This window comes from Delphinus delphis, chromosome 9, assembly GCF_949987515.2.
Source record: "Delphinus delphis chromosome 9, mDelDel1.2, whole genome shotgun sequence".
Lineage (NCBI taxonomy): Eukaryota > Metazoa > Chordata > Mammalia > Artiodactyla > Delphinidae > Delphinus > Delphinus delphis.
The window spans coordinates 84,568,153-84,588,391 of record NC_082691.1 but is presented as its reverse complement, the minus strand read 5'-3'; the positions used below and the strand labels follow the sequence as shown (position 1 = coordinate 84,588,391).

The window sequence follows — 20,239 nt, the reverse complement described above, 5'->3', positions numbered from 1 at the left end:
CTCGGATCCAGCCCAGCAATCTCAGCAGAGTGGGAAGGTGGCCCTGTTTCCCAGGTCTGTAGACAGAACAGAAAAGATCCCTTCAGGTTAAGAGGAGGACCAAGTTTCACCTGAGCTGAGCCAGGGCTCCTCTGGCAACCAGCCAAGGGCTCACATTCACTCCGCACAGATGGTACAGCTAGACAAGTGTCATCCCCAGCAAACTCATGTGGGTTCTGAGCACCTCACTTCTCTGGCACAAAGATTCACGGGATTGCCTTTTTTCTCTGATATTTATAAAATCCTGAGTCCTGGGTTATAGACTTCCTTAGCAAGCTTCATGAACGTTTGAGATCCTCACAAGGCAGCCTGTGACATTGTTATAAGTAATTCAAACAAACTAGATCGTCTCTGGACTGGTGCTGCCTAGAGGAATCAGCTTCAAGCTCAGAATTGTGAATGGAGACAACAGCGCAGGTGTCAGCGCCAGGGGAGGTGGCAAGATGTGCCAGGAAGACAGAGCAGGAGGCAGGGATGGGAGGCTATGTGATTTAGAGATGGTGCTTACACTTAAAAATGCCTTTCCTTCCAAGTTTCACATTTGGGGCTGAGCAGAACCAACTGCAGTTTTCTCTTTTAAGTGTCTCCACACCGGCTGGGGAGATCCCAGAATATCATCAGCAGAATGCCCAAGGCAGGCTTCCCTGGTGGCACAGTGGTTAAGAACCTGCCTGCCAATGCAGGGGACACAGGTTCAAGCCCTGGTCTGGGAGGATCCCACAGGCCGCGGAGCAACTAAGCCTGTGTGCCACAACTACTGAGGCCGCGTGCCACAACTACTGAAGCCTGTGCGCCTGGAGCCCATGCTCCACAACAAGAGAAGCCACCACAATGAGAAGCCCGCACACAGCAATGAAGAGTAGCCCCCGCTCGCCGCAACTAGAGAAAGCCCGCGCGTAGCAACGAAGACCCAATGCAGCCAAAAATAAATAAAATAAAATAAATAAATTTATTAAAAAAATAAAAAGAATGCCCAAGGCACATTTCTAGCACCAAATCCAAAACTCAGAGTCAGCCAAGTTTAAAAGAAAGTCTGCAGAAGGTGGGAAGATGTAAGTGTGTAGAAAAAGACAAAGAAGAGTCGGGTGAAAGAGAAAGGAGAGAGGGACCAGTGCTGACTGGTCCCCTTCTCCCTGTGCTCCAACCACTGACGCTATCAGCTCATTTGAGCCGCTGTTCCTGCACACTAGCAGGTTCAGAGCAGGACTGACAACCCTGGTCTCTACCACTGTCTGTGGCTAATTCGAATCAGACAAGAGTCAGACCTCTGAGAAGAAAATTATAGAAACAAAATATTTATTATTTTTCCAGAAAAAGATGACGAAAGGAAACTGTGCCCAAAAGAGGGACACATAAGCAAATTCTGTGCTTTTTGCCATGTCTTCTCTAAATAACAGACCCCCTTTGGTAAAAGAAAACAACTCATGCAAGCTAGAACTGCCTTTGGAGAGCGAGGTTTAATTCTGACCCAGACTTATAATAATTTTTTAAAGTCCTATCAATTCCATCACCGTGTGGGAATTACTTGGATTTTTTTTTCCCCTCTTCTAAAAAACCAAAGTGGCTCACCATACCCGGGTTTAGCTGAGGAAGTAAAATGCATTTAGCATTAACTACCACTGAAAAGCACACTTAGCTTGCATCTCAAATTGTCTTCAGTAAAGTCTGTTTTGCTTGCAACAGTGGTATTATCCTGATTTCTCTTCCCCAAGTTCTGTCCTCTGTAGTAGAGAGAAGCTGGGAAACGGTCTGGCTTAAGTCTTGTTTTTCCCCTTCTTTGACTTGGTAGCGCCTGGCCAGCGGAAGCCGCGCAGGTGCAGGCAGCCAGCGACGTTGTGGGCAATGTAGTAGAGGTTCAGCATCGCGGCGGGGCTGAGGATGTCCACTTCCGGTTTCTTCTGCTTTTTCCCACGGGGCTGGCTTCGGCCTTTTCTTTTCCCTTTACCTGGCTTTCAAAGACAGGTATATATACGGGGCGAAAATTAGCTTTTATAACATTGACATTATATAATTTTCAACATTTCCTACCGAACTTAAGAAAAAAAATTCCTAAAAGGAAAAAAACTGTGATAACAACAAAAACTTGAAGTGGGAAGAGAAGTCATATGCAGTCTGATTCAACAAATGCCTTTTAAGACCCCCAGTTTAAAAGAGATCCAACCTGATTCAAGCGCCCAGAGACTGGGAGAGCAAGGCGGAGAAACTGAGGTATGACTCAACACCTAGATATTGTGGGCTGTGTCATTCAATGAGAGGGTGAACTATAACGAGGTGACCCAGGGCGAGGAGAGAAGGCGAAGGGACAGAGAGCTCCGAGGGGAATGAGTGTATGGGGAAGGGAAGGCTGGTGCCAAGGGTAATTCTCATGGATCATAGCTCCCCAACTCTCACACACCTCCCCAGAGAAGACACTCTTTTAGCAGAGAAGCAGCATTCTCCTGTTTCCTTTCTTTCAAAAACAAAACAAAACAAAAACTAACCACCCCCTGCCGCCAAGAACACTAAAAAAAAAAAGACCCAACCTAATGCAACTAATGTGTGGACCCTGCATTTTGATTAGAACAAACAAGCAATGAAAAGACATTTTTTTAGGCAATTGAGGACATTTGACAATATCGAGTAATTGTTAATTCTATTAGGTCTGACAATGGCATTGGGTCATGGAAGAAAATGTTCCCACATTTCAGAGATGCACACTAAAATCTGTAGGCATGAAATGAAAGAAGGCCTGAGATTTGCTTTAAAATACTGCACCTTCCTCATCCCCCTCCCCCCCCAAATAAAGTATAGGTGAAGCAAATGTGGCAAAATGCTTATAATTTCTGAATCTGAGATATGGCTATATAGGGATTCATTTTAGTATTCTATTTTTGTGCATGTTTGGAAATTTTCCTAATAAAAATTAAATTAAAACAGATAATTAGGATCAAATACATCTTTTGGCATTTGTTATGCCATAGTCTCTACCTCATTAAACAGTCACGAGGATTAAGTGAGGCACGAACATAAGGCACTTACCCCGTGTCTGACACAAAGAAAGCACTCAGTGAAGGATGTTGCCATCACCTTTATCACTGCTAATCCTCAGAGCTGTGTTTCAAGGGAGGGAGGTATCATTTCCGTCTTAAAAATGGAAATGCAGAGGCTCTGCAAGGTCCCAGTGCAAACCAGCATCCACCAGGCTCAGGGGTTGTGCTCTGGCCACAAGCACACTGCCAGGTTAATGCCCTCCCGGCAAAGGAATGGCTACCATCCTAACCGGGGAATAAACTATCTCCAAGGTTTTGCTAGAGCTGCACAAAGCTGAATGGAATTCTCTATGTCCTATGACCCACCCATACAGAAAATAAATGATGGGAATGCATTATTGAAAAAGTGTCTCTTCTAGGCAAGGGAGAGGAGGAGTGTATAAGTTATCAAGAATGCCTGCAAGGGCTAAATGTTTGTGTAAAATAGATGTCCTGTTCATAGCATCTCACTTAAAAAATGTCCCAAGTTAAACAAAGAGAAACATAGCCAATGTGTTAAAAACACTAAAATACATTTTGTGAAATGAAATGGAGGACACTCCTAGATTCAAAACCCAGAAATGAAGATGAGATATATCTTGCAACACAGTGGCCCAGCTTCTGTGAGGAAATCCAAATGAAGAGAAACAATATGGAGTCCCATATGATAACTGCATCTCCTGATAAAGCATCACCTTGGGGTGTGGGATGTGCACTGCCATAAGCTCTTAAAGATTTTGAGTCTTGGCTTCCTTTCTGATTTTATACTTTTTTGCATGTCAAACACGCTTGACCTGGAATAACTGCCCCCAATAATGTGTGTGTTTTAATCTCTAAAACGGTTTGAGAACTAAGATCCACACCAAAGTTTGACATTTTTATTCAAAGTTCTCTTCTTTTTGTAGATGATTCTAAAATTCATATGGAAATGCAAAGAACTCTGAAAAAGAACAAATTTGAAGGACTAATACTACCTTATTTCTAGAGTTATTATAAAGCTTCAGGATGCAGACAGTATGGTATTGGTATTAAGATTAATAGAATAAAGTGTCCAGAAATAGATCAACACATACACAAACAATTGATTCAACTGATTTTCAACAGAAGCGCCAAAGCAATTCAGCAGAACAAGGATAATCTTTTCAATAAATGGTGCTGGAACAATGAATAACCATTTGCAAAAAAATGAACTTCAATCCATATTTGCACCATATGCAAAAATTAACTCAAATGGCTCATAGACCTAAATATAAAACCCAAAACGATAAAACTTATAGAAGAAAATATAGAAAAAAACCTTTGTGACCTTGGGTTAGGCAAAGATTTCCTGGGTATGATATCCAAATTGATGTCTGTGAAAGAACAAATTGAATTCAACATCAAAATTAAAACTTGTGCTCTTCAAAAGATATAGTTAGAAGAATGGTAGACAAAGCCACAGATTGGGAGAAAATATCTGCAAATCATAAGTCTTGAATGTGGGTGATGGCTTAATGAGTGTATGCCTATGCCAAGCTGAAACTGTACATTTTAAATATGCACAATCTATTGTACATCAATTATACCTCAATAAGTCTGTTAGGAAATTTTTGTAAGGGAGTGAAAGTTTTCAGTTTCTGAGCTGGTTGGTTGGTTGAACACAACTCCATAGCTCTTGACTATTCCTGGGCGCAGAACACAGAGCTCCTGACTTAAAACTCTCCAAACTCCTTAATGAAGACCATTCCTTCTTTCTAGTTCCCAAACTCCCCAAGCTCTTCCCTGATCCCTCCTCTTCCTGCAGATCTTCACAGAGAGCATAATTTGTTTCTTACCTTTGTGCTAGCCTCTGCTCAAAAACCACCTCTTCAGAAAAACCTTCCAGACATCATGCCTCTATTCTATCTATAATTAGGGTGACCATAGAATTTATTGCCCAAAACAAGGCACTTCAACAAACATTAACTGGCACTGTCCCAGGCAAAGGGGGAGGAGGTACAGATGGTCTCTTAAAAACCCTCCCAGGGCTTCCCTGGTGGCGCAGTGGTTAAGAATCTGCCTGCCAATGCAGGGACACGGGTTCAAGCCCTGGTCTGGGAAGATCCCACATGCCACAGAGCAACCAAGCCCGTGCGCCACAACTACTGAAGCCTGTGCGCCTAGAGCCCGTGCTCCACAACAAGAGAAGCCACCGCAATGAGAAGCCCGCGCACCGCAACGAAGAGTAGCCCCCGCTCACCGCAACTAGAGAAAGCCCACGCGCAGCAACAAAGACCCAACGCAGCCAAAAATAAATAAATAAAATAAATTTAAAACAAAACAAAAAAACCCTTCCCAGCAGTGTCACTTTCTATCTCCTTACCCTAAGCATTCACTATTTAATAATATTTTTTTGTTTGTGTATTTATTGTATGTTTCCCTAACCAGAGGTTTTGTCTATGAGTTCATTGAACTTTCAGGACCTAGAACAATGTCTGGCATATTGTAGGGATGAATAAAATATGCTGAGTGAATAAAATGCAACTCAGGGAAAGCAAATGTAGATTTCTCCTTCTCTGGATTTTAAGATGCCTCCTTCATTCATTTAACAAATTTTTAACAAATACTTCCTGTGCATGAGGTCTCATGTTAGATGGAGAGAAAAGCAGATCTGGGCTCCCGCCCTCAAGAAACTTACAGTCCAGTGAGGGGGAAAATCACAAACACATTTAGTCACCAACTATGCTGTGAAGGAAGCCCAGGGTACATGGCATTATGATGACATGGGATGGGCAGGGAGTGACCCTCGTCTGGGACATGAAGGAAGAAGGATTCCTGAAGAATGGCCTGTGGGCTGAGGAGTAGGGAATTCCCAGGCAGAGCAAACAACCTTTCAAGTCAAAAGGACCAAAAAAAAAAAAAAGGTCAATGTGACTGGCCTGTAAGCAACAACCATGGGGGCAGTGAGAGGAGTTGAGGCTGGAAAAGTAGGCAGCGTACAGCTGTGGCCTGTAGGCCTCGCAAGCTAAGGTTTGACCTTTATCCAAGGAGCAGTGAGAAGCCATCAGCTTAAATGGCTTTACTTATTAAACCATTCTGCTTCAGTTTCCTGGCCTCTGAAAGAAAATGGCAGTGTCAACCATGTGAAGTAACCAGGGAATAGCTCTCAATTTAAATCAAGAGCTATTTATTTAGTGCTTTTACATGCAACACACTGGGAAGAAACACAGGTTTACCAAACACATTTCTATACTACAGTCTAATGGGGGTGAGGATTAAGACTTTCCAAGAAACAGGCAAAGCACAGTAAGTGAGGTGCAGGAGGCTACGGATGCTTAGGAAGCAACAGGGGAGCAGGAGGTACTTCAGAGGTGGGTCCGTCTTTAAGTAGATTGATCATTCGAGGTGGGGAAGCTGCAGAAGACTTCCAGAAGAATGTAGGTCTATGTGGGATGTGGTTTTGTTTTTGTTTTTTAAAGCAGAGAAGATAATATGGTAGATAAAGCTCAAGTGGTTGAGGCCCCCTTACCAAGGGCTCCCAGCGCCAAGCTCAAGCAGAGCAGTGCCTAGTTCAGCAGACAGTGGAAGTCCCTGAGGACCTGGTCACAGCAATCATGGGTTGATCAAACTGGCAGGGAAGAACAGGGGAGATGGACAGCCCCTGAACAGTGATAGGGGGCTACTGCCAGAACCAGGTAGGTGGTAGTAAGGAGGGCCTGACCAACAGTGGCAGGCAGGTCACAAGAGACTGGTGAGGACTCGGGAACAGGAATGCTTTCGAGTTTGCGGCCAGGAGGATGAACGTGCCATTGGGAAATGCAGAGATGGTAGTGGTTAAAAGAGCTGGATTTTGAACACAGTTTGAAAAGGCTCTCTGATGGAGAGATCCAGCAGGAAGTTGGAAATGAAGGTTTGGCGTCAGTGGGGTTTGGTTTAAGATGTAGCTCTGTCAGCCAACGAACTTGGGGTTCAGATGGAAGTAAGGATGTTGCAAGATTTCCTGGGCAGAAACCCAAGAACTCCCTGCACAAAAGGTCTCCTTCCAAAGCCTTTCCTCAAACTGAGGTTGGAAGGAAGAATCACTCTCTACAGCGGGCACTCTGAGTCCCACCAAGGCTTATTTTCTAATTCCGTAATCCACCGAGAGGAATCCCACCTGGGACCCTAGCGGGGGCAGCAGAAGCTAGATGCCTGGCAAGTCGCCGTTGGCACATACTGGCGCCCTGGGCATTTATTTTCTGGGTGTGAAAATTGCTCAACAGAACCAAGGGACTGCAACCAACCAACCAACCAACTTTCTCTCTCTCTCTCCCTCTCTCGCTCTCTCTCTCTCTCTCTCACACACACACACACACACACACACACAAAGGGCTCAGCCTGATTCTGCGGTTGCCATCCCTTTGGGTGGGCGCAGACCACCTAGCAAACCCCTCTCCCACCTCATCTTGACCCAAAGCGTTCAGATCACTGGACTGGACACCACCACCAACGCGAGGAGATAAAGGCACCAATCTTTTGGCGCGGGCAAATCTTAGTAAAGCGTGCCTCTACGAGGCAAACGGTATTAAACTAATTTAACAAGAGCCTGGGAACCTCTTACACTTAAATAAGACGTGTATTACCATGGTAATGCTTTCTCAGTTGAGCAGGTGAGTGTGGCATAGATTCCTAATCCTGAAAGAGACCCCAGTTCTCCGCGTCGCTTGCGGTCGGCGCCCCCGCGCCCATTCCTGCGGCTCACCGGACTGCCACCTCCGCTCTCGCCCCCGAACGGCCGCAGACCCGGGACCTTGCCACGCTTCTCAGGAGCCCGCTCCCGCGGCGCGGCGCCAGGAGGCCGAGGCGCTCAGGGGAGCCCGGCGGGGTGAGGCGGCAGTCAGCCACTCGGCCGCCGCCACTACACGCTGGGACACCCACCGCAACGAGTTGCGGGCTGCGCGTCTCTGACGAGCGCACCTCGCGGGCTGAGGCGCCGGGCTCGCGGGTCCCGGCGGGCGGTGAGCAACACGCCGCGCGGCGCGCGCCGCGGGGGCGGGGCCGCTCAGTGTTTACCTGTTGCCAGGACACCGGGGCCTGGCGCCCAGCCGTTGGACTGAGCCCGGCCCGCCCAGCCCGCCCGCAATCGCCTTTGTGAGAGCGGCCGCCGTCCCCTGCTGGCCGCGCCGCCCTGGCTGGGCCATTTCACCTCGCACGACTGCGGCTAAGGTTGCGAACGCCCGGAACCCGGGCTCCGCGCGGGGGAGGCTGGCTTTGGGCGACCGAGGAGGGCGCAGGCGAGCTCCCGGCCAAAGCCGGCCGGGCGGGCGATGCTACGCGTGTACCGTACTGACCTTGGAGTGGGCGGACTCGGCTGTGCGTGAGAGCTAGGTCACTCACTGGCTGACGTTGGAGAAGTTATCGAAGACTCCATGACCGTTTTTGGAAAATGAGATAAAGCCTTTGAGGATTGAAATGAAAATAACATGGGGAAATGTTTGTAAAAGAGCCTGTAATAATACAAACATTACAAAATGTTTTGTTTTGTTTTGTTTTGCGGTACGCGGGCCTCTCACTGTTGTGGCGTCTCCCGTTGCGGAACACAGGCTCCAAACGCGCAGGCTCAGTGGCCATGGCTCACGGGCCCAGCCGCTCCGCCGCATACTGGGATCTTCCCGGCCCAGGGCACGAACCCGTATCCCCTGCTTCGGCAGGGGATATCCTCTCAACCACTGCGCCACCAGGGAAACCCTACAAAATATTTTTTAAAGGCGCCTGAAAAAAGTTCTCATACCCGTCGTGGGATTACGCAAGGATACAGTAGATTCAGTTATGCTTCCAACCTTGAGTTCATCCTGACATCCTCCTCCCCGCAGGAGAATATACAGTTTAGGAGCTGGACCCTCATTCATTTTAATGACTCATTTCTTTTTATTCAAGTTATTAGGCATCTATCATGTGCCTGACACTCAGTTTTGGGCCCTGGGAATTCAGCCCCGAACACAGAAAAGTTTTTTTTTGGTGGGGATGTCAAATGGGGGACGTGGCAGACATTAAAGATGATAGGTGCAACAGGATGTATTACATTGGGTGTATTAAATTGATACGATGATAGCTGACTACTCTTTTAAACTGGTGAATGGGGAAGGTCTCTCTGAGGTTTAACTGAGATTTGGGTGATAAGGAGGAGTCAGCTATGCCAAGGTCAGGGGACAGGACATTGCAGGCCCAGGGCAGGAGGAGGAGACTGGACCCAGAAGCAGGGATGGGGTCCTGAAAGGCTCTGCAACCAAGGGTAAGGTGTTTTTTTGTTTTCCTTCTTTTGATTGATGACCTCACTTCCAAAGGGGAGTGTTTATGTACCAGGTTCTCATGCATTTGCTTTCTCTAATCATCAACAAAGCAAACCCAAGTTCCAATGACTTTTGTCTGGTAGTTTTTTTGAATACATAGGCCCTTGATATGGCAAATTCTCCTGCCTTCTGCCTGTGCTTTCTCCTCTGCTGGCGCCTTACTCCCTGGGTAGGGGTGGCTCACACTCCCTGTGTACACTTCTTTGGGTCATCACAACTCTCTCAGGTTAACCCCTATCGGGCTCACTCCCAAATCTGTTCTAGTCCTGCTTTTCCTGAGTTCCAGATTGGAGGTCTGAAAAAAAAGACAGAAAGCACAAGAAAGCACGATTTGTCAGTGGACAGGTGAAACATAAAATGAACGGTCTAGTGACAATTGGTACAACTTCAATGGCAGCACCATCTTCCATTGACCAAATGGGTCTTCAGCCTTTGCACTGGAGAAAGCCCTAGCATTGACCTGAAGGGAGGTGAGGAGGGCTGCTGGGGGGTGGGGCTGAAAGGCTGACTTCCTTATAACAAAGAACGCAGGTTACTGTTAGAATCAAAGGAAAATGTCATTGACAACATAAGCATTTTTCTTAAACACCAGTCCACTTAAGAATCTCTTTATGTTTAGCACTTAAGATCCGTTTATTCTACAAGAACCGAAAAAATCTTCCTGTATAAATTGGAAGATGATGTTAAATTTAGATAACTATTCAAACTCACATTGGAAAAGTACTAGTTAATTTTATGTTTATGAGTACACATCCTTATGTCTTCTTTATAAATAGTAACATTAACTGTGCTGTTCTTTAAAAATAAATTACCAGAATTAAAGTGCACATTCTTAGAATATTCAAACTTAGAATATTCTATCACTATCTTTGTTAGAAGTTACATTTAAAAATTCCTATTTATTCCTCTCTACTCTGGTGGTCGCTCTTCCTCCCTCCCTTCCTCCTTCCCTTCCTTCTCTTTTTCTTTTTATCTCATTAAGTTCAACAGTATAGCACTGTTCACTTCACCCAGTATAGCCCTCATTTTGAAGAGGAGGTTACAGAAAAAATAAAATGTTCTTTGTAGATAATCTCTGGTCAGTTACTAGGGTCCCAGCAGTGAGAACCTTGGGGTACAGTAAGACCAGGCGGGGCAGACTCAGGAAACTATCTAGAGCAGGGGTTGGCAAACTCAGTAAATATTTTAGGCTTTTCAGTTCTCATGTCCTCTTTTTTCCAACTACTCAACTCTGCTGATGTAGAATGAAAGCATTTTATAGACAACATGTAAACAAATGAGTGTGGCTGTATTGCAATAAAACTATTATGGAAACTAAAATTTGAATTTCATAGAATTTTCATGTGTCATAAAGTATTTTTTGTCTATGGATTTTTCCCCTCAACCATTTAAGAATGTGATAAAAAACCATTCTTAGCTCACAGGCTGTATAAAAATGTTGGTGGGCCAGTTTTGGCCCATGGGCTATAGTTTGCTGATCCCTGAGCTAGAGAATTTAAATGCTATTTATTATTCTTGCTGGGGGATTCTTTAATAGGGAGGGGAATGAGGTGGAAATAACCAGCAATTTTTGAACACTCATGTTTAACAAGCATTATTCTAAGCACTATTATATTGACACATTTAATCCTTACAACTCTAGAAAGTAGGTAGTGTTATTATCCCCATTTATGGATGGGGAATCTGAGACATAGAGAGATGAAATAACTAGTCAGTTATCACACAGCTAATGGAGGCAGAGCCTGGGTATAATAACTCACCAAGTTGGGTCCAGCACTGTCAATCTGAGCCCTTATGCTGCACGGCCTTTCTGGGTAAAACATCTCACATCTTCCAGCAAAGACATATTTTCACAGGCATCCACATGGAGAATCTTTGTCCTGACAGCTCCATTAAGCATTTGAACAAAAAGTTACAGAATGTTCAAAGTAGTGTTTCCATTTGGAGGCAAGGGGACAGATGGCGCTATCTTATTTAGTAAGAAAGTCACAGTCACCAAAGGTGTTTGAGCAGAGGTGGGATGACTTTTGTACTCTTGCAGTTCCTTTGAAAGACTTTATTTTCTTTTCTATAAAAGTAAAAATTTTAAATTCTTCCTTTTTGAAATTTAAATCTGGCTAATTACTGAAGGAGCAAATAGGCTGAACATCTCCCCATAGCCCACTCAGGCCCAATCTCATTCCATTTACAGGATCTGGGGGTGTCTGAATGGCCAGAAAAACTGCTTGTAGGAAATTACATTTCAGATTGCTTTGGCCTATTGCTATGAGAACTGAGTGAATCTCCCTTCACCTCATCCACCACCACAACATACACACATGCAGACGCACACACACACACCCTATTCTTCCCATCTATACCCTTTTGTATAACATTTCTTCCTAGCTAGAAAATGTCTGAAAGCAGTGTTAGGGAAGAATTATCTGATTTAATTATTTGATATATTAAATTTATAGTCATAGAAGAGAACATTGATATAGAAAAATAGATCTCCAGGATAAATGATAAGAGCAAGAATAGAACAGTACATTGTGCTTCTAATTGTAAAAAAAAAATGTCAATGAGGAGGAGATGGGTATTATCATGGGGATTTTCTGAAAGAATAAAAAATAGAAAAAAATATTGGCAGTGATTACTTCTGGGGAATGAGACAAGAGATCTGGGTTGGGAGATTACATTTTTCTTTGTGTACTTTGAAAATCATTTGAATTTTTTGCATGTATCTTAACAAAAATACCAATACATAAATGTATTCTTCAGTTTTACACATGTTCCCTCATGTCATATCCTCTACCCAAGCCTAAAACTCTTTCTTTACTTGAATCTCCTTTGACTACATCAATAGCTGCAAGTATTTTCTGGATAAAAATAACTTCCCTGGGTCTTGCCTTAAACCTCTAATACTGATAAGAGTAAATGAATCAATATTGCTATTTGTTAGTGTCTGATGAGTTTTAGTGGGTTGAATGGTGGCCCTCCAAAAGGTATGTCCATGTCCTCATCCCTGAAACCTGTGAATATGGCAAAAGATAAAGATATTTAGATTGCTTCCCTGTTGGCGCAGTGGTTGGGAATCTGCCTGCCAATGCAGGGGACACAGGTTCGAGCCCTGGTCCGGGAAGATCCCACATGCCGTGGAGCAACTGAGCTCACATGCCACAGCCGCTGAGCCTGCACTCTGGAGCCCACGAGCCACAACTACTGAGTCCACGAGCCACAACTACTGAGCCCACGCACCACAACTACTGAAGCCCACGGTCCTAGAGCCCGTGCTCCGCAACGGGAGAGGCCACAGCAGTGAGAAGCCCTTGCATCGCCATGAAGAGTAGCCCCCGCTCACCGCAACTAGAGAAAGCCCGTGCGCAACAAAGACCCTATGCAGCCAAAAAAAATAAATTAATTAGAAAAAAAAGTTAAGGATATTTAGGTGGTTACAGAGCTCATCAATTATAGCATCCAATGAGATCAAAGTCGTGAGTTTGATTGTTGTATGAACAAGTGTCATTTTTGTTCCAAAAGCACAGGTGAACTTTTTTTGGTGGGGGGGCGGTGCTGCACAGCTTGTGGTGTCTTAGTTCCCCAACCAGGGATTGAACCCAGGCCCTGGCAGTGAAAGCACCGAGTCCTAACCACTGGATAGCCAGGGAATTTCCCCACAGGTGCATTCTTAATCTCAGCTAGTTTTATTGTAAATATGGGTCATCTCAAGAAGGACTAGAGGAATGAATTCTAACTTACCACTACTTGGGGGAAAAACAGAAACCATCAAAACACTTGTCTTTATATAACAATGATTAATAATTGTTAGGTGGAAGAGCTGGGGATCTATGGGCAAGAAAGGTCAAGAAAGCCACACTGCAAGTATCAGCATAAAGCACTGAAATGAGTGTTTTCAAATATTCACTGGAAAGCTGTTGATATTCTCAAGAAGAATCTCTAGGGAGTTCCCTGGCGGCATAATGGTTAGGGTTCCGGGTTTTCACTGCCCTGGCCTGGTTCAGTCCCTGATGGGGGAACTGAGATCCTGCAAGCTGTGCAGTGTGGCCAAAAAAAAAAAAAAAAAAAGGAATCTCTCAGATAGTCCCACCACCAATCTCAAGAGCTCCCTGGGAAGCTGCTCTGACTCACTGTCTACCCATATGCAACTTGCCTCCCTATAGGTAGTATGCTTCTCTGGACCAATGTTAGGCTCACCTACGTGAACTGCTTTTTGCCAGTGGACTATGAGCAATCTAACTTGTGCCACATCCAAGCAGGAGCTTTATTTATTTATTTATTATTCTGTGAGTAGTGTTTGTTCAGTTGGAATTTCTTCTTTTTTAAAAAAATATTTATTTATTGGCTGCGTCAGGTCTTAGTTGCGGTGCACGGGCTCCAGAGTGTGTGGGCTCTGTAGTTGCAGCACGCCGGCTTAGTTGCCCCGCAGATTGTGGAATCTTAGTTCCCCAACCAGGGATCGAACCCAAGTCCCCTGCATTACAAGATGGATTCTTAACCACTGGACCACCAGGGAAGTCCCCAAGCAGGAGCTTTAAATGTGTTTTCGTGGTACGGTTTGCTCTTTTGCTCCTGCCCTTCACTATGAGAACAGTATGTCCCAGGTAAGGGCTATTCCATCAGCCTAGTGCCAGAATGAGACAACATACAGAGCAGAGCTAATCTAGCAAGTCAATTGAGTTGAGTAGAGCTGCAGCTGCTTGCCAGAACCAAGAACAAGAGAAAAAGGTTTGTCATAAGCCACTGAGATTTTGCAGTTGTTTATATCAGCCTAGCCCCAGGGAATACTAATGCAAGATTTTATATATTCATCTCTCTAATTATACCCTTCCTTTCTAGATCTAATGTCTTGATTCTCTTGTGTTGAAGAAGTTAAAGACCAAATTTCTAACTCCAGTACAATTCTTTTTATTAAAGTACTTCAGTAGAGAAACAGTGTTATCAACAATCAACACAAACTTTACTGAAATATTCACAAATAAAAATCTTCTACTTTATAAATCACTCAAATAATGTTCTTCTGTGTTGTAACAGTAATCACCATTGGAGGTTGGTTACTCTGATTTATTCCTAACCACACACATGTATTCTCAAATTGGGAGATTCAAATCAGTTACTGTAACATATGGGGCTGGCTATCAGTACCTGAATGCTAGTCCCAGAAAGTCAGTAGAAAAATGATGTAATTTGAAACTAATCATTTATCTTTGGTGCCTCAGTTTTTCCATCTGCACTGAGAATTTCCCTTAGAGAAGATTTATTAAAAAATATGAAATGTTAAAGTTTAGCATACATCTATGCCTTGGAAAGAATTCACGTGCTTTTTTTTTTTTTTTTTTTTTTTTTTGTGGTACACGGGCCTCTCACTGTTGTGGCCTCTTCTGTTGCAGAGCACAGGCTCCGGACGCGCAGGCTCAGCGGCCATGGCTTACGGGCCCAGCCGCTCTGCGGCATGTGGGATCTTCCCGGACCAGGGCATGAACCTGTGTCCCCTGCATCAGCAGGCGGACTCTCAACCACTGCGCCACCAGGGAAGCCCACGTGCATATTTTTAAGAGGATAACTTATCTGCTCTTGATTAAATTAAATACTATATACTATTTATTCAAAATAAATAGACTGATAATTGTTCTTTTCTTGAAAGTTGTCTTTTCACTTAAATCACATTAAAATCATAGGTTAATAGGGTTCAATAGTGTTCAGTAATGATATACTCAGTAAATTACTTTAATTGCAATGAGGACTGCTGTCCTACTCAGACAAAATTTACAGACTATTTTAAGTTTCATCCATTACATACTTACATTCTTCATGACCTCACCATAAAAACAGAAATCCTGCTACCCGTAAAGCACAAAGGGGTGAAATTCAAGCTATAATCAGAATTTTGGTATAGTTCCTTTGGAAATCATTAGCAATCTATCCTGACTTCAAAAGAGACTGTGGTTGACAAAGGATGGAGTAAATAAGCTGATTTTGACTAGACATCCTGGCACAATTAAAGTGGCCTGGTGCTATCATAAAAAACATTCAGTAGTGTCCATGTTGCAGGGTGGGGGCATTTAAAGTAAAAAAGCTTGAAAGTATAGATGCCATAATTCTGAGGACGGAAGAGAAATAAGATGATCCTGATTGAATCAGAAACTTTTCTAAAAACCGTGTTTCGGTTGGGAAGACTGTGATTCTGCTGTAAAAGGGAGAAGTTTAAAGAGGTTGGTACAACAACCCTTACATTTTCAAAGAAATGTGTAATACTTCTAGGTAGAAACAGTATTGCTAAATACCCACATGACACTTTGAAACTGTTAGCAGTAAAAAGGGAAAAAAAATCATTTATCAACATAGGAGACAAAGAAAAATGGTAACCTGTGATGCTCTCGCTGTTCTATTCAATTAAAAAAATAAATCGATCACAAGCACAAATGGACATGCCATCTCAATAAATAAAACCTTCTGTAGATAACTTGTCATTTAAAAATGAATTAGATGAAAAGAATAATTTTCTGCAATGTACTCAAGTCATTTTAAGACTGAAATAGTTTCAGAAAAACATGAAACATCCTTAGAGGAGGCCTGACTGTTTTGTACTGGTTGTGGCAGAGCACTCCATGCCCTATACAGAGTACACAAGGAAATACTTTTCACACTGAACATAGATCTCTTAATAAAGAAAAACACTACACAATATACCTTTCTATAACATGCAGTATTTAGGTAATAGTAAATCATCATCCTTCACAAAGAAGATGCAGTTGCTCTAAAAATCATCTCAGAGCTAATGATTTTAGAAAGAGGTGAGCGTCAGAATTTTAAATTTAAAATACAGACTTAATTTCAAAGTTGGGTTTGCCAAACCTCTGGTAATCCAGGGTGAGCAAGAAGGAAATGTTCTCCCTATTTTATGACCTGCACTTCCCATTACCTATGATGAATGCCATGAGTCAAATGCCATAGTAAACTTATTCTCACTTTTGGGGCCAGCAAAGGCTAGCGTGGTTCTAGGCAAGACGAAAGCAGGGAGCAGTCCCACAAAAGAGCCTGTCCAGGACTGATCCAGCAGGAGATTTCAAGGGCAACTGGGCACACAAATGACCCCAGGGCAATTAGATAATTTTTTATCACTCAGGCTCCCAGCCTTGTATTATATCTCCAGGCCTAACTGCTCCCATAATAGTCCTGAACTACACTGGATGCCCTAAGGCTGGGTCACTGCTACCCTGGACAAGCACTCCTAGAGCTGGAAACAAAGGCTGAGTGGGCAGGGTAGGCAGAGCACCATTTATTGGAGCCAACCCCCATCTATCAGATGCCTGTTGACAAGAGCTCAGTCAGTGATTCTGGAGCAGCTCCTCCCAACAGATGGGCTGTGAAAAAACCTCTCTCTCCAGCCAGAGCTCATATGAGTAGTGGAAATCCTCAGGCAGATCCAACCTCTGCCCCAGCACACTCTGCAGGCAGTTATCCACAGGTGAAAACTCAGAGTCCTGGGGTCTGTCATACCGGCGGCTGTTAAAAGCCTCAATGTTGGCCCTCAAGGTGCATTCTTCTGCTTGGAAGTCCCACGGCCTGGCATCGATGTCTGTGTTGGGAAGATTAGAAAGAAAAAGATGTATACACCTCAGGACACTGTTCCTCTTAGCACAGAGCATGGTCTATGGGATACCAACAATGCAACTGCTCAGAATTTCCTTTTTTGTAAAAAGCAATGTACAAAGTAAGTATATAACACGCTGCCAGTCAGGTTTAAAAAATATACACATGCCCACATACATATGCTTATATATGCAGAGACTATCTTTGGAAGAGTCTAGAAACTGGTTAACAGTGATTACCGCTGAGAAGGAAATGAGGGCCCTGAGGGAGGTAGACTTCTTTTTATTGTATTTCCTTTCCATTATTTCACTTTCTTGCTAGTTATATGTATTATATTTTCCAAAACAGCAACTTGGTTCCCTTTATTGAACTTTCCTTAAGAATAGGAGTTTCCCACTTGAACAAAATCACAGTTTTCAAGGAATGGTAAGAGGCAGGAAGGGGCACAACAAGGAGAACCAGAATGAACCAGTTACTGAAGACTTTCCTGATTCCATGGAACCTCCTCCAGCACACAAAAAATCTATATGCAGCTTATGTTAAGATTATGAGGTGGGGCTTCCCTGGTGGTGCAGTGGTTAAGAATCCGCCTGTCAATGCAGGGGACACGGGGTCGAGCCCTGGCCCGGGAAGATCCCACATGCAGAGCAACTAAGCTCGTGCACCACAACTACTGAGCCCACGTGCCACAACTACTGAGCCCACGCGCCTAGAGCCCATGCTCTGCAACAAGAGAAGCCACCACAATGAGAAGCCCACACACCGCAACGAAGAGGAGCCCCCGCTAGCCACAACTAGAGCAAGCCCGCGCACAGCAACAAAGACCCAACGCAGCCAAAAAAAAAAAAAAAAGAAGCAAGCAGACAAATCCAGAAGGTGGATATTCTGCAGAACAACTGGCCTAGTTCTTCAATTATGTCAGTGTTATGGGCAGGGGAAAAGAACCCTGCTAGATTCAAAACAAGTAAAAGGATATAACAATCAGATGAAATTTGTGGTCCTGGGTTGGATTATGACTTGGAAAAGAATAGCTTTAAAGAATATTTTGGGGCAACTGGGAAATTCTGAACATGGACTTGATTATTAGATAAAATGAAAATGTACTGATATAGAAAGGTAGAAATAATGTTAACTAAAAAGAGAAAATTATACACAACACTGTAAAGCAACTATACTCCAATTAAAATTAATAAAAAAAAGAGAAGATTACAAAATAGCATACACAATTTGCTTTCACTTAAATAAAATGTAGGGCTCCCTGGTGGCGTAGTGGTTAAGAATCTGCCTGCCAATGCAGAGGACACAGGTTCGAGTCCTGGTCTGGGAAGATCCAACATGCCACAGAGCAACTAAGCCCGTGTGCCACAACTACTGAGCCTGTGCTCTAGAGCCTGTGAACCACAACTACTGAGCCCACATGCCACAACTACTGAAGCTCACGCGCCTATAGCCCGTGGTCCACAACAAGAGAAGCCACCACAATGAGAAGCCCACACACCACAACGAAGAGTAGCCCCCGCTTGCCACAACTAGAGGAAGCCCATGCGCAGCATGAAGACCCAATGCAACCAAAAATAATAATAATAATAAATAAATAAATAAATAAAATGTATGTGTATATGTAGAGGAAAAAATCTGTATGAACATACAATAAGATTTTGGTGGCAATCTTTGGACGGTTCAAATATGGCATAAATATGGTAATATTGTAAAGTGTTTGCTTCCTTGTATTTTCTAACTGCTTTGTAATAATAAAAGGTTATTTTATTTTTAAAAATCTCTCAGAGAGACTGTCATACACAGTGAAATAAGTTAGAAAGAGAAAAACAAATACCGTATACTAACACATATATATGGAATCTAAAAAAAGAAAATAAATGGTTCTGAAGAACCTAGGGGCAGGACAGGAATAAATACGCAGATGTAGAGAATGGACTTGAGGACATGGGGAGGGGGAAGGGTAAGCTGGGACGAAGTGAGAGAGTGGCATGGACATATATACACTACCAAATGTAAAATAGTTAGTGGTAAGCAACCACATAGCACAGGGAGATCAGCTCTGTGCTTTGTGTCCACCTAGAGGGGTGGGATAGGGAGGGTGGGAGGGAGATGCAAGAGGGAGGGGATATGGGGATGTATACATATAGCTGATTCACTTTGTTATACAGCAGAAATGAACACACCATTGTAAAGCAATTATACTCCAATAAAGATGTTAAAAAAAAAAATCTCTCAGAGAAACCTGTCACTTAAAGGAATGTTTTGAAAAGGGGTAATTATCCCTCAATTGACTTGTTCTATAAAATGGATTTTCATAGTTTACATGGGACAGGGTACGTGCTGGAATTTGAGGCAGCGCCTTAACGTTTGTTGTAATAGCACCTGACTATAATCATATATTTTCTCATCTAAAATATGTAACAATTCATACCAAAAGAGTAGAGACGCCTGTTTAGTTTTGTTTCAATCCTGGGCAACTCCCAGAGGTCAAAAGCTCTGAGAATACTCACCATTCCCATAAGCCCAGTCATCATTCATGCGGTGGCGTACTTTCTGATAAATGGCTGACATGGTTTTCATGTTGCTTTTCCTCCACTGGCGCCCGAGGTACTTGGTCTGTATTTTTAGCAGCTTCAGCACATAAAGTTGCAGCATGGCCTGTTTGACCTTGAGGGCCCGCTTTAAGATTGGAGCAGATTTAAACACTACCAGCATCTGCCCATTTAAAGAGGGATAAGAATGAAGAAAGATATGGATCTAAAGTTTCTTTGGAATTTCCAACTCACAGAAAAATTAAGCCAAACCTGGCTAACCTCAGACTACCCTGGGGAGCTTTGGAAAATCTATGGTCCAAGCTCCACTTAGACTTAGTCTTTAAGAACAGAGGAAGCACTCCATTTATATTTCACAATTCAAAATTTCTAATATTCAAAGTGCAAAAAAATTTTGTCAGCCACACATCCCCTTTCCACTGTTACCAGTTTTCTGTGTATCCTCTGGAGATAATTCTATGTATGTGTATGTTACTTTTATTAACAAAAATGATAGCAACTACATACCCTTTCACCTTGTTCCATACCTTGATTTTTTTTGAATTTTATTTATTTATTTTTATTTTTTATACAGCAGGTCCTTGATTTTTATTTAACAATATATTTGAAAATTATTCCACAGCAGTACAGAACCATCGCATTCTTTTTAATGATTGTATTAATATTCTATTATAAGGATGTACATAAATAATTTAACCAGTTGGTATTAATGAGCATTTACGTTTTTTCCAATCTTTCATGATTACAAAAACTGCTGCAGTGA

At 43.2% G+C, this 20,239-nt stretch overlaps 2 protein-coding genes across 3 annotated transcripts in view; both read right to left on the bottom strand.

Moving 5' to 3' along the window:
- Nucleotides 1-1,391: 1,391 nt before the first annotated feature.
- SMKR1 (small lysine rich protein 1) lies at nucleotides 1,392-19,471 on the bottom strand. Of its 2 annotated transcripts, none has more exons than XM_060019996.1 (2): nucleotides 19,435-19,471; nucleotides 1,392-1,988 (listed from the first exon to the last, which is right to left on the bottom strand). In XM_060019996.1, exons 1-2 carry the CDS (start codon nucleotides 19,456-19,458, stop codon nucleotides 1,794-1,796), a joined length of 219 nt encoding a protein of 72 aa, XP_059875979.1. In that variant the 5' UTR covers nucleotides 19,459-19,471; the 3' UTR covers nucleotides 1,392-1,793. The 2 variants fall into 2 exon arrangements, with proteins under 2 accessions (XP_059875979.1, XP_059875980.1); XM_060019997.1 differs by lacking the exon at nucleotides 19,435-19,471 and adding an exon at nucleotides 7,628-7,982.
- The window catches only part of STRIP2 (striatin interacting protein 2), a 42,180-nt gene continuing 36,169 nt past the window's right edge, over nucleotides 14,229-20,239 (bottom strand). Inside the window, exons 20-21 of the mRNA XM_060019995.1 lie at nucleotides 19,435-19,639; nucleotides 14,229-16,910 (exon numbers count right to left, since the gene is read on the bottom strand). Coding sequence (XP_059875978.1) covers nucleotides 16,660-16,910; nucleotides 19,435-19,639 — 456 coding nt within the window. The 3' untranslated portion in view covers nucleotides 14,229-16,659. The remainder of the gene's footprint in view (nucleotides 16,911-19,434; nucleotides 19,640-20,239) is intronic.